Genomic DNA, 13300 nt, shown 5'->3' on the forward strand with positions numbered 1-13300 from the left:
AATACGCAGGAAGTTATTTTAAAAGGCTTAACTTAAGCTACTTTGAAAAAAAAATACAGATTTAAAACCTCAGCCATAACGAGTTGAGTAATTTTGACGTAATTGAAAACTTAGCTTGAGTTCCCTTAAAACCATTCAAAAATAAATTACGCTTGAAGCTATTACATAGCCAGAGCCACTCGTAGTTTTAATCTGCCGGTATCGGGTTATGCATGGTTGTCACTAAGCAACATATAAACAAACAGGGCGTTAACGGCTTCTAGGTCATTGCTAAGGAAAATTATAAGTGTACTATAGAGCGTGAAGGAAGCGTGGGTTATGAGACTAAAGGAAGCGCTCGCTTTTCATTTAATGGCTAATCACGGAAAATTCACACGGTGATCACACAGCAGGGGTTTGTATGGCATTAGTAAGTTTAGTTCCCAGCTCAAACACAATGTTACTTTAACGTTTATCTAATGTTCACAACGTCCATATAACGTTAGATAAACGTTGAAACAACGTTTTATTCCCCATCATGTGTCAGCTGGTAACAAAAGACAGGCAGAGTTCATGTCTTTGGCCTAGCTGGTACACAATACTTCTACAACGTTCATCTAATGACTACAACGTCCATATAACGTTAGATAAACATTGAAACAACATTGTGTCAGCTGGAATCACCGTCGAGGCTTAAATGAAGTATACATTCTGCTTTTTGTTCGTTATCAATTTACGCCAAAGCTGTCTTTTCCAAAGATATCTGTGATAACACCACCCTTTCATCACTCTGTCTTTGGTTACTAATGAGAACCAGGTTCAGAGAGATTGACTACCTTAAGTCCCTGATAACAACTACCATAACAGGTTGAACCAACAAACCTTTGTTATCTAGCCTTTTATTCTTCCATCTCGGAATCATCTTTACAGTATATTATAGCCTCCAAAACCTCTACAGTATAAAACGAAGACGCCCCCCCCCCGAATCGTAGGTCGTCATTAAAATGAGGTTTCAATCAGAATTAGACGATTTTTGTTTATTTTGAAAGAATGATGGTTTTTATACTTAAAAATGAGCATGTTTTTGATGGTTTGATTCAAAATAACATATTTGCACCTGAAGGAAATATTACAACACCAGAATTAGATAAAAAATTGCATATAACTCACTCAAGCTCCTCGGAAATCGAAAATAAGTTATAAAAATGGGATACAGGAAACTTTCTACACCCAATGCCTTTCAGAAAATGCAGATACATCTGACTTTAGAAGATGAGTAAAAGATATAGCATCTTAAAAGTCAACCAGTATTTTGGGGTTCCTAGAACAACAGCAAAGAATCTTGGAATTCCGTTCCTACCAGCTTGACCTAATAGTTTAAAACAAAAATATTTTCGCTGAATCAACAAAAAAGGCAAATTCTGTCATTTTTTTGCAAAATATAGGTGAAAAATAACTTTAAAGATTAATATTTTCAGTTTCAGTTTCAGTTTAGCTGTTTTCTAAAATTTTAACAGCATATGAATCATCATGAATGGAACCATTTTCAAAAGAAATTGGTTTTAAAAAACTTAAGTAAAAAGTCGTTAAATCAAAATTTTCAGTTTGGACTTTTCATAAATTTTACATTCATCGGGTCGTAAATTTAAGAGAAAACAAAAATATGTTCATATAGTTTCTACCGCTATTACCACTGGGTTTATTCACCTGGTTTTAACAACCAGGGATATACTGTAAAGATTCAATCAACAAATTTATACCCAAAACCCTCGAAATCACATTTCCAAACAATGGTCAAAATTTTGTATTCATATCTTAAAGGTTTTATTTTTACATAAGTGTTTCCGTTTCATATCAGACACATATTTCATATCAGGACAGTGTCTGCCTATTGTTATATTATGCTGATATAAGCAAAAAAATGTTTTTCTTTTCCACTTTCTGACCAATCTTGCTCCACATCCGTGTTAATCCAATGTGAAAAAGCTTGTGAATTAAAATTGCTGAGTAAGCAAACGATATCAATGTTATTTAAAAACAAAACCTTTAAAGAGATCTCGAGAAATCGCTAAAATTTCAAACCTACATTTTGGGGGCCATTAGAAAAACGCTACCTATCTTTAAGCGATCCATCGGTTTAAACCCAAAGGCGGTCGAAATATTTAAATTTTAAGATAAACGATAAAACATGACGTCGAACATAATTTTATATAAATGAGTATAATCATCATCATTATCAATAAAGTAACAAAAAAAATTAAATGATAAATTACAATGAATTTATTATCACTTTAAAATGCCCATTTACCATTTGACTTGGGTTTACCGTACCAAGCCACTACTCTTATGATATTTCCACTTTTGGCGACACCGCAACCGACTAGATTGTTATCAACCATTGCTTTATAATGGTCGCCACTTGCGCCCTCATCGTACCTGAAAGTGAAGAGAAAATAGTAAAAAGTACGGTACAGTCATGGTCGTAATACATTTTCATTTTTGGCTGTTTCCGTGTTTCGAAATTTAAATAACAAACCGACACAATGAAATAACTAAAAAGTGTAACCACCCGGTACACTTAGTTTAGTTGCTCATGTAATTCCTTTTCCCACAGACCCGACAGGATTCTTTCAGCCAGTTAAATTAACAAACCGAAATTTGATTGGGACTGATATTCCCCTCTTTTTATGGCTGGGATTTGAATTCCATTGTTTTCAAGTCAGAAAATTCATTTTGGATGGAAAAAAGAGCATAATATTTTAAGTGAGGATTAACATTCGTTTAAAAGTATAATTTTTAACTGGAAACGATTTTTTGGCAAATTTTTCCAGCGGGATTGGGCCCACCCGTTTGTGTTAGAAGGGTGTAGTTGGGTGTAGATTTTAATTCCGCCACCTCTACTTACCACACTTTTAGAGCTTTCTTCAGATCTTCCACATAACCTCCATTTCGATATTCCATGACGTTCCCTTGTATCGTTTCTAATTCTGGAAATAAATTTAATTTGCATTTTTGATGTACAGATCCCACTGTTTCTCCTCTTTCTGCTTTGTGCACCAAATACTCGGCATGGAGTTGTGCGTAATGTGCCATTGATGGATTGAATTTAACTGTAACACCACTGTATGCATTGTTTGCACTTGCACATATATCTAAAAAAATAAATAAAAAGATGAAATTAATGAGTAATTCTTCTCTATAAATTGCAAATTATGCACAGTAGTCCTAAAGGCTCTCACAAATAAGGCGTGGTTACATTACATTAATTTATTTCTAAATTTCTGAAATTTTTTAATCAAGTCTTTATGATTAAAAAATTTACAAGTGTAACAGCCCTCTTTTAAAGAAAATAAAGACGTATAAATTCTTGAAAAAGAAATTATTTCTTGCGATTCTTTACCATTTTTTTGGTAAAGAGTTTAAAGTTTTTTTCTTCACTTCTCTCGAGATCAAAGCCACCGACATGATAGTTCTGTACATTTTTTTCGATGAATGGATTTTCTAGCGTTTGGAAGAGATAGGGGTGAAAGATAGGATAAGTTCTAAATAAGATATAAATTCTTCTTGGTCACTTAGACGAAGTTCAGCAAATATGTTGTTGTAGGTGCTTTTTTCGTTCCTCAACTTTAACCACTAGGCGTACCCAGCAAGATCTTTTAGCTCGACTTTTCTTTTTCGAATATTTCCTCTGAAATTTCCGTTTCATAAGCATAGTTCGGACGCCTTTTCTTAAGGGGGGGGGGGATGACACCTTCCAAAAAAGTGAAGAAGGGGGATCAGAAATTTTCATTAAAAAGGGGGGATAGCAAGGAGGGGGGGGTCGTTTAAGAAGGGGGGCTTACATATATTGTAGATTATTTTCCAGCACTGTTATGAAATTTGATCTGCACGAAAGGAAGTTTTCTGTTAGAGTAGTCAACAAGAAGCAAGTTATTATTACGGGGTACCAGCGAGAAGGGGATTATCGGATCGCACTATACACTATATATTTTCGAAAATTTAGCCCAAAACCCTTGGGGGATAGACATTTTAAAGGTTGGGGGGATGCCAAGAAGGGGGGATCATATAAGAAGGGGGTATCAGACCCCTTTCCGCACTATGATAAGAATTAACACAATACGTGCAATGAAATGAGTTGAGAAAAAACGATTGAAGATTTGATACAACACAAAAATTTCAAAAAGACTTTAAAGAAAATAGTTAATTTCTTTGATGTATTTTTGATTAAAAAATTTAAAAAATTTTAAAGATATTAATGTAGTGTAACCACGGCTATAGAGGCCCGGTGGGAGCAGAGAGGCTGGGGAGGCTTCAGCCTCCCAAATGAGATTTTTTCCTCAAATTCCTAGCGAATTTTATCTCATTTTGAGCCCTAAGCCTCCCCACTTTCATGGTTGTTCCACCGGACCTGAAAAATTATTTTGGTTGAGGCATGTATTGCATTTTAAATTTAGGCAGTCACTCTTGGCCTTAGGCTAAGTATCCCTAGGAATACCGTAAGAGTACTTTAGGGTAATTTTCCCAAAAAAAGTCAAGAATATCCATGGTGAAATGAAAAAACACCATTCTTATAAATAAGCGCGTTGCTTACAGCAAGGATATGGAAATATTAACTCAAATCAGACTATTCAATGTAAAAGGAAGGATAAAGTGGAGTAGAGGACGTCTCTTATTTTGGACAAAGATGCAAGATATTTTTGAGCTACCAGTTTTTATAAGAGCGCAAAGCTAGTTTCACCACCCTGTTGCTATCAGCGTTAAAACAACTGAAAAAACGCCATACGACCTTTAATGGGGAGAAGAAAAATAAGAATGTTTTGAACTCACCGTTTATTTGGGTTATGTCCGAGGAGTTTGTTGTAGGTTGCGTACTGAGATAAACTTAAAAAGAAGAAGAAGTTATCGTGAAAAAATCAACATTTCTAATTTAGTTCAGGGTGTTCCGAAAAAAAGTTTCGAATCGTACCACTTCTATGTTCTTGTGTGTGTTCCACTAAATTTGCAATGTTTATCAAAGTTTCTCTTTGGTTCATATTAATTGACACCCAAGCAGTTTGTTTGATTGGTTTAAGGGCTCTGACCATAGTCCAAAAATTGATTTTGGTATTTGAACATAAAAGTTATATTTCAGGTTCCTTAACACTTTTAACAAAGAATTGCCTTTATAAATTGCTTTTCAATCGAATCCCTTGAGAGTAATTAAGAATTTAATTGCAAAAATGACGTTATGAACTTTAAAAAGATGTTAATAATATGTTGCATCACCCTCTTTTACAAAAAGTGCTTAGTTTTAATGGGTAATTAACTTTTTTGTTTCAAAATTTCTTTACACTGTCCGAAAAGAATTGAACTATTTTAAATTTTGCGGAAAATTTTTCCAAAAAGATGTGTTAAAAGTTATGACAGTTTTTTAAAGCAAAATCCAGATGAAAAATTGATGAAAAAACACTATTTTGAAGATTTCGAGACAAAGAAGCATTTACAAAAATTTTCCGCAAAAATTTCTATTGTTCGGTAAAAGATACACCATCTACTGCGAAAATTCTTTCAAAATGTTTTTTCTTCGCCGAAACTAAGCTCTTCAAAGTTGAAATACTCTTCCTCGCAAAAGTCTTCATTTTCTTCTTCATCAAATTTTTTCAATGCAATTTTTGAATTTTCAGATTCAGGAATAGTTTGTCTAACAGAAAATGTATAACATACCATAGTTTTGTTGGTTATATCAGTCAGAAAACACATTTTAAACACGGCAATTATGAAAAATTCACTATGGTCAGAGCCCTTAATTGATGGCTTTAGCCCAGGGCGGAGTAAGCAGTTGTGGAAGAAGTGTTTATAGTGTTGGATAGGCCCTGCTTTTACAGCGTTTGTTTCAAACTCCGCTGCCACTATTTTTTCCGGTAAAACGCCGTGATGGCTGTAACTCTGCATATGTATATTTCCTGCGTTTACTATCCGTTTCCATGGCTAACGGATGATAGCATATCATCTAGGCTTTTTCTTGCGCATGGCTTGATTTCAAATTTTTCTTGCATTATGCGTGATTTAGGCTATTTTTCAATTTATTTGAGTGATAAGCCAATATATTAGTCTATTTCATATGACTCTTGCATCCGTTGCCATGCTGTTTTCTATTCAATTTACGTTTTAAAAAGTAAAAAAGCTTAATTTACCGGCACTCTGCCACAGATTTCTGTAAATCCCGAAGGGCTAGATGTTGTACTTTAAGCTCTTCCAAGCAAAAAAAATGAATATCGCAAAAAGTTTTGCTAATATTGTGTATTGATTTCGAAAGCCTGCGAAGCTTCTTATTGGTCAAGCGCTGAAATTCTATTTTAATATCACGTGACCTAGGTCATTGGAACACTTTTCAGCCAAAGCACGACATTTAGCATCTATGTACTTTGCCTATTGACCATAGTTGGTCATACCTCAGACCCCCTTCTTTTTTAACTGAAAATTTCCGTTGTCTGGGAAAACTAAAAACATAATTTTCTAATGATGTCAAAATTTTCGTTTTAAACCCTTTTTAAGACGAACAATTGAAGTTTTAAATTAGATTGGATTAGTAAATGGTTGGGGTGGCAGTTTTCCCTTCGAGAAAGACGCAATGCACCTTTTTGACCGTAGTAATGCAGTCAGGCGCGTGCCACTCTATTAATTAATTATCCCCCTAAACTTGGTCCAATCTTTTTTTTACACCTTGTTCTATTGTCGATAGGTGTGAAGAAAAGATTGGGACGGTTTGAGGGTGGTAAAACGGACCAAAAAATTTCCGCGCGGCAATTGGCGTATAAAAATAGGTTGATTATAAGCTAGACACTTACCTGGTATGGTAGGCTTGCATACTCCACGTGTAACTTTACAAGTATTTATAGAAGCTGATACACAATGATATCTCTTATCACATGTACCAATACCGTCTGCACATTCTACAAATAAAAATAAACAAAACAATTTAGTCACACCACTCAATATTTCATAACTAAATATTTTGTTTCTAGATTTTAGTGATATTTTTTCTCACTTAAAGGCTCAGACAAATTTACGGAAAAATCTAGGTAGAATATTTTCTTTATTTTCAAGATATATATATTTTTGTATTTTTTTAACAAACTTTTATTTCTTAAGAAATCGGCCTTTTGAGCCTTAAATGTTTCTTACATGTTTCTAAACTTTTTGACATAATCAGCCTCATGGAAGGCTGGATTGGAAGGTTCTTAAAAAAAACGAATTAAAAAATTTTCTCATTCTCAGCCCCAGCATTTCTTAGATGTTTCTTAGTTTTTAAATATGTTTCTTAAAAGTGTGTTTCTTAAAAAAACGTGTATAGAGTGTTTTGAGCAATGAAGAGGAAATTGAGAAAATTGCTCGAGTCATAGAAACATTCGACTACATTATTCGGAAACATTAATCAGTTTCTTCTTGACCAATAGTTTTTTAAAGGCTGCTGTGTGCTTGGTAAAAAATTGACATTCTATCGTCAAAATTTCTAGTGTCTCTAAAGGTCATGGTTTGAAGTACTAGTTCCGCACATAGCAGTAACCCCTGGCTGTAGGGACTGCCAGATTATTTTCATAGGACTCAAAATATCGGGTTCTTGCCCCCGCAGGGAGCCTAAAGCGACCGAAAAGGAAAGACTGTTCTTAATTTGTTCTTAGGTTTTGGCCAAAGTCCAGCATTGTATTTTTATAAAATTGTTCTTATAAAAAAGCGTGTAAGGCAAGGCACGAATGTCACTCTAAGTAGACGCCAAAACAAAATGGGCTTTTTACTTTTGAAACTATAACTGTAAATCACTCCCTTGACACATTTGTTAGCATTTGAAGAATGAATTTTGTCTCAGATCAGATGAGAGGTCACTCTTTCCATGGAGGTATAAAGAAACAGGAGAAGTATGCTATTGTAACCATGCTCGCCCTACGATTAAAAAAATTACGAGGTATGCATGCTCATAATCTCATATATCGTGCATTTTTAATGAGCTCTTTTGTTGATAGGTGAAATCTTATTGGCTTATTTCAGTGAAATTAGATGAGGCGAGATCCATTGTTTCTGACATTGGTGTAAGGAAATATTTGGATTAAAAAAGGGCCTGTAAACTTTGTAATCCTTCATCAAATGACAAGATTTTTCGATCAACATTTTCTTCAAGGTGAACTCTATTGCTTAATACTTACCTCCAAAATTCTCCAGCGACTTTTTGGCTACAAATTGGGTCTGAAATTGTGTGTGCTTATAAAGAACTTTTTATTTTCTGGCTGGAGAAAATATCTTTTCAAAACAAAATTTAATGGATGACAAAATTGAACGCAAACTTATTTCGTGGAGCTAAATTTTATTTTATTCTCGTATATTAGAAGGCTAGAAATCTTCGATGCTGATAGTAAGAATGTTCAAAGCAAACTTGAGTTCTACTAAAAAGTCGTATTTCATCGGGCGAGCGTAGAATTTCTTTTGATTTATTACATAAAAGAAATCAAAAAACTTTAACGACCAATTACCGACACATTCATCTCCTGTCTTTCTTTATACCTCTATGCTCTTAACAAAAATTATTGTAGGACTAATACCATTCCTTTTAAAAGCAAATTCAACTCCATGTGTTCGTTTTGCTGCGGTGGCACTTTAATGAAAGTTATGGCTAGTCAATACGACTTATCATAGATTTCATTTAAACTTACCGCAATCACCGCCACCAGCATGGATAAAGGCCACGAAGAAAAGAACTAAAAGTATTGAGAGCTTCATTATAATCATTCACAAGTTTCACTGGTCGTCATTAAATGCGATGATGATGACTATATGATGCTGTTGTGGTCTTTTATAGCATGTCATCCTCTATATTTAGCTTTTGCACCATTTTTTTATTAGAACATCTACAGTTTTTAAAGCCTTCAAGAGTTCTTAACTTTTGGAGTTTTTATAAGCCTAAAAATGTTCTTATCTTTACCACTGTTAATATTTTCTACAATTTTCTAATAAATCGGATGTGTTAGAGTCCACAATGCCTTAAAATGTTCTTGATTTTTCTCAAGGTTTTGTTCGTCGAAGCTTTATGTTCTTATATGGTTTGTTATTATATAAAATCGTTTACATATTTAGACCAACTCCATGTGGCATCTATGATTCGCCTGAAAAACACGCTTCAAATATTGACAGAAATAGATTAGAAATGAAATTTCACTATAAGTCTTATGCAGTCGTGACTTCGATCTTTGTACTTTTTGTAAGTCAAAATTACCGAAATTACCTTTGGGGCCATTCAAAAGGTACGTACGCTCTGAGGGGGGAGGGGGTCAATCAAGACAATGTCAATCAAGACAATGTACGTACCCTTTGCAAATTTTTTCAAACTGTTTTTCTAGTTTTTTTGGGTAATCAGAAAAGCGTAAGAGGTACTGTCAAAGCGTACGCGAGCGTACTAAGGGGGAGGGGGTCGAATTTTGCTTACTTTGGAGCGTACGTACTTTTTGAATGGCCTTTTTTATTCAATCAGAATAAAAACTTCTTTTCAGGAAAAAAGCCCGAGTAGATTCAAAGATTCACAAATGTTCAAATTCCCCATTTTCTTACAATACCTACACGGGAAAAATCTTAAAACCCTTGCTTAATTGTCATTCTCAGTGCACTGGGATTTTTTTAACACTGGGATTTTTGACAAGATATGTGGTTTTGAAATTCTGGTGTTATTTTGGCCAATTTATATCCCTAACATAACTTTTTAGACTTGCTCCTCCATACAACGGTTGTTTGATAATTTTCGGCGGCATGTTTCCAAACATTCAATCCTGCATGACTAATTAGTTCAGGTGACTGTTTTTCGTCTAAGGGCTCAACGTTGAACAGCAGGGGGCGCAGGCATAAATTGCATGAAATTTTTTTGCCAACGATTAAATGACAGGATTGTTGAAACTGGAGTGAAAAGTTGCAGAAACAACAGTAGGAATGGGCTATTTAAGAAATAGTCTGACGTCCAGGGTGGTTTGAAAAATAAAATATCCAGGGGGTCTAGTTTTTTTAGTGTAAAAATCCAGGGGGTCAGTATAACGAGGTTGAAAATCCAGGGTGGTCTAAAATATGAAATAAAATCCGAGGGGTCCTGAAAAATAGGAAAAAAAATCAGGGGGTTATCTTTCCCAAGAAAGACCTCTTCAACATATGTATGGGGTACAAATTCTTTCTTGAGTGGTCCAGTAATGGTAAAAAAGGATTCATTTTTGCAAATTTTTTTACCAAATAATCTATACTATACTATACTAATCTATAAATCTATACCATTCCCTTATAAGCTATATGAATAATAGACATGCATGAATTTTTTTCTTTTTAAATATTTCCTATCTATATAGGAAATATTTGTTAAAACGGTAATTTTTACGCGCGCAGCGCGTCTCCTTTGGTATAATGTGCGCGCGGTCGACTAAGTTCCTATATATCGCTTATCTGATATTCCGATGGCGTATTGGCGGCCGCCCACGCTAAAGCTCTAAAGGAGCGGGCCAATATACCATCGGAGAGAAATAGTAGTCATCCATTGATGTGCCGACATAAGTTTAGCCCTCATTTTCGGGGCCGTGCTGAACGCTCAAAAATTGTTTTTTTGAGATCTGGCGCCTCAAAAAGACCGTCAAATCACTGTCGTTAGTTACCACGTCATGAGTATGTCGGCAAAAATTACAAACAACATGGTTGATGTAATTTTCAAAAAATGTGTGCTGTTATGGTTGTTTTTGGTTTCTTTTGATGGATTTTTTTGTAGTTTAACTGTACTTATCACTCCCTGAATATTAGTTTTAGTATCCAGTGTAATTTTTGTATGTGCACCAACCCAAAAAATGTGTTTCTACCACAGAAAAGTTGATAATCATAACTTTTGTTTTTGTTTGTTTTGATGGCTGATTTTTTCTGCACTTTCTCAAATTTTATACCATTCAAAGACCAAAGAAACTAAAGCAGGTATGTTCCTATGGGCTTAGGCTTTTATCAGTAACTTTCATGTTGTTATCTATCTTAGACCGTCCTCCAAATATAAACTGTTGTCCACCGGCCGACAACCGACAAACCGATTTCAGTGTTCCAGAACTGAAGTTTTTTGGATAAAATCTTTATTAAACTTCACAAAAGTGTTAATTGAGGGTTAGTATTCATTTTCTATAGCTTTAGTTTTTCTTTTAGTGTTATTATAGATGCTGATTATGACTTTTCTCTTCTTTCAGGCTTTTTTGTGTACAATGTTATTTCTATTTTGTTTTTGCTTCTGTGATCAGTTTAAAGAAGGAAAAATACTTATTTGAGTATTTCTACATGCCCTCCTTGTGAAAAGAATGATAATATTTTGCATGATTCCTTCTCCAAAAAGTTTTGTATTTGAATTTATTTCGTGAAACCTTTTGAAGTTTTTTCTGACCCAAATTTTGTCGGCCATGACACCTTCCCTGTCCAAATTGCACTCGGGCCCATTTTTCTAAAAAATTACGCGGTCAGGCGAAATTCCGTAATGTATTTCTTCCAGATGTTGAAAATTTTCCCGACCTTCAGAGCTTTAGTATGGCGCGCCAAAGCGGAAATAAATACTATCTCTTTAAAACAATACTATATCTTCGTTTAAAACATACTATCTTTTTAAAAAAATACTATTTTCGATTAAAACATACTATTTTCGTTCAAAAAATACTATTTTCGTTGAAAAAATACTATTTCCGTTTGAAAAAATACTATTCTCGTTTAAAACATACTATTTTCGTTTAAAAACATACTATCTTTTGTAATGATACTATCTTTTTTTAAACAATACTATCTATTTTTAAACAATACTATCTTTTTTAAAACATACTATCTTTTCGAAAACAGTCTGGAAACGAGGTTGGCACGTCTTGCCTCGCTCATTTTAAAGTTTGCATGCATGACCCGCGCATGGTGGGACGGCGGGACCATGCTTGCTGGATGGAAAGAACAACATGCTTTATATGGAAATATCCGAGAACTCCAATAAGATCAGCAATTTCCTTCCATTTGAACCCTATTGTTTTTAGTGCAAGGACTTGGTCTTCGTTGATATCTTTCAATGGTCTGCCACGAGTAGCCATTTTACTGTCAGTCAGGTCAGATCTTGTAGGGAGCCGGAAGCCATCTTGTTATGTTGGTCCTGCATGTGGGCGGATGAGGCCATATAAAATAAACACGAAAAACCAACGCCCATTACACGCCCCTCAAAATGAAAATTACACAAATTTGAATAATCGAGGCAACCTATATTCGAAAAAAGATAGTATTTTTTAAAAGATAGTATTTTTTAAAAGATAGTATTTTTTAAACGAAGATAGTATGTTACAACAAAGATAGTATTGTTTTAAAAAGATAGTATGAAAGATAGTAAAAATAGTATTATTTTTTAAAGATACTATGTTTTAAACGAAAATAGTATTTTTTAAGCAAAAAATAGTATGTTTTAAAAAAGATAGTATGTTTTAAACGAAGATAGTATTGTTTTAAAAAGATAGTATTTATTACGCGCGCAGCGCGTCTCCTTTGGTATAATGTGCGCGCGGTCGACTAAGTTCCTATATATCGCTCAACCACTTTCAAAATTCAGACTTCGTGTATGACTACATGACATCAATTTTCGTATCAATTTTTAAATCCTCAGATCACTCCGACCGCAAGTGAAGGATCCTCAGTGCTTTATATTTTAAATAATGAGATTGCTCCAAAACGAAAATCTTCCAACCCCCGGACCTTATTAGGACCCCCCATCGTTTATTAATTTGTAAAAATATTTTCAGCTGACAGAGGGAAGGAAGGCTCCTTATTCTGCTCTTTAAAGCCTGATTTTAGCTTATTTTTGGGTTTTTAGGATTAAAATTTCCAACTCCTCCAACAATAAGCCCTCCCCCTACTAAGAACCTAATAAGAGTAAGATACAGTTTGTTTGTTGGTTCTTGGTTTTAACCATAGACATTACTGTGGTTTAATTGGGAAGACAAAATTTCAAGGTAAAGAGTTTCATATTCAAGTTAAAATCTTCATACAGTACTCAACAACAATAGACAGGCCTGTCTGAGAAAAATCAAATCAAAAACAGTCGAAAAGATGACTTTCGGAGTAGGGAAGTGTCAAAGACAAAGGGAAAGAGGGAAAACGCCACAAAAATATTTTCAGATGAACTTTTAATTTGGAGTTCTTCCATAAAATACACTAAAATTAAATCTGATGAACTAAGAAATTTATAAAACTACTTCACATGATTCAAATACTTTCAGAGCCAAACAGTTTTTCATCACTGCATACAAAAAATTTGAGATTCTTGAATGTTTGTCAA

At 34.3% G+C, this 13300-nt stretch overlaps 1 protein-coding gene across 1 annotated transcript; it reads right to left on the reverse strand.

Moving 5' to 3' along the window:
• Positions 1–2879: 2879 nt before the first annotated feature.
• Positions 2880–8766, reverse strand: LOC136815192 (uncharacterized). Its single transcript, XM_067071643.1, has 4 exons — positions 8664–8766; positions 6807–6911; positions 4807–4860; positions 2880–3131 (listed from the first exon to the last, which is right to left on the reverse strand). The coding sequence occupies exons 1-4, from the start codon at positions 8737–8739 to the stop codon at positions 2881–2883; spliced, it is 486 nt and encodes a 161-aa protein (XP_066927744.1). The 5' UTR covers positions 8740–8766; the 3' UTR covers position 2880.
• Positions 8767–13300: the final 4534 nt, after the last annotated feature.

The sequence above is a fragment of the Clytia hemisphaerica genome, unplaced genomic scaffold (genome assembly GCF_902728285.1).
Source record: "Clytia hemisphaerica strain Z4C2 unplaced genomic scaffold, Clytia hemisphaerica genome assembly, whole genome shotgun sequence".
NCBI classification, from domain to species: domain Eukaryota; kingdom Metazoa; phylum Cnidaria; class Hydrozoa; order Leptothecata; family Clytiidae; genus Clytia; species Clytia hemisphaerica.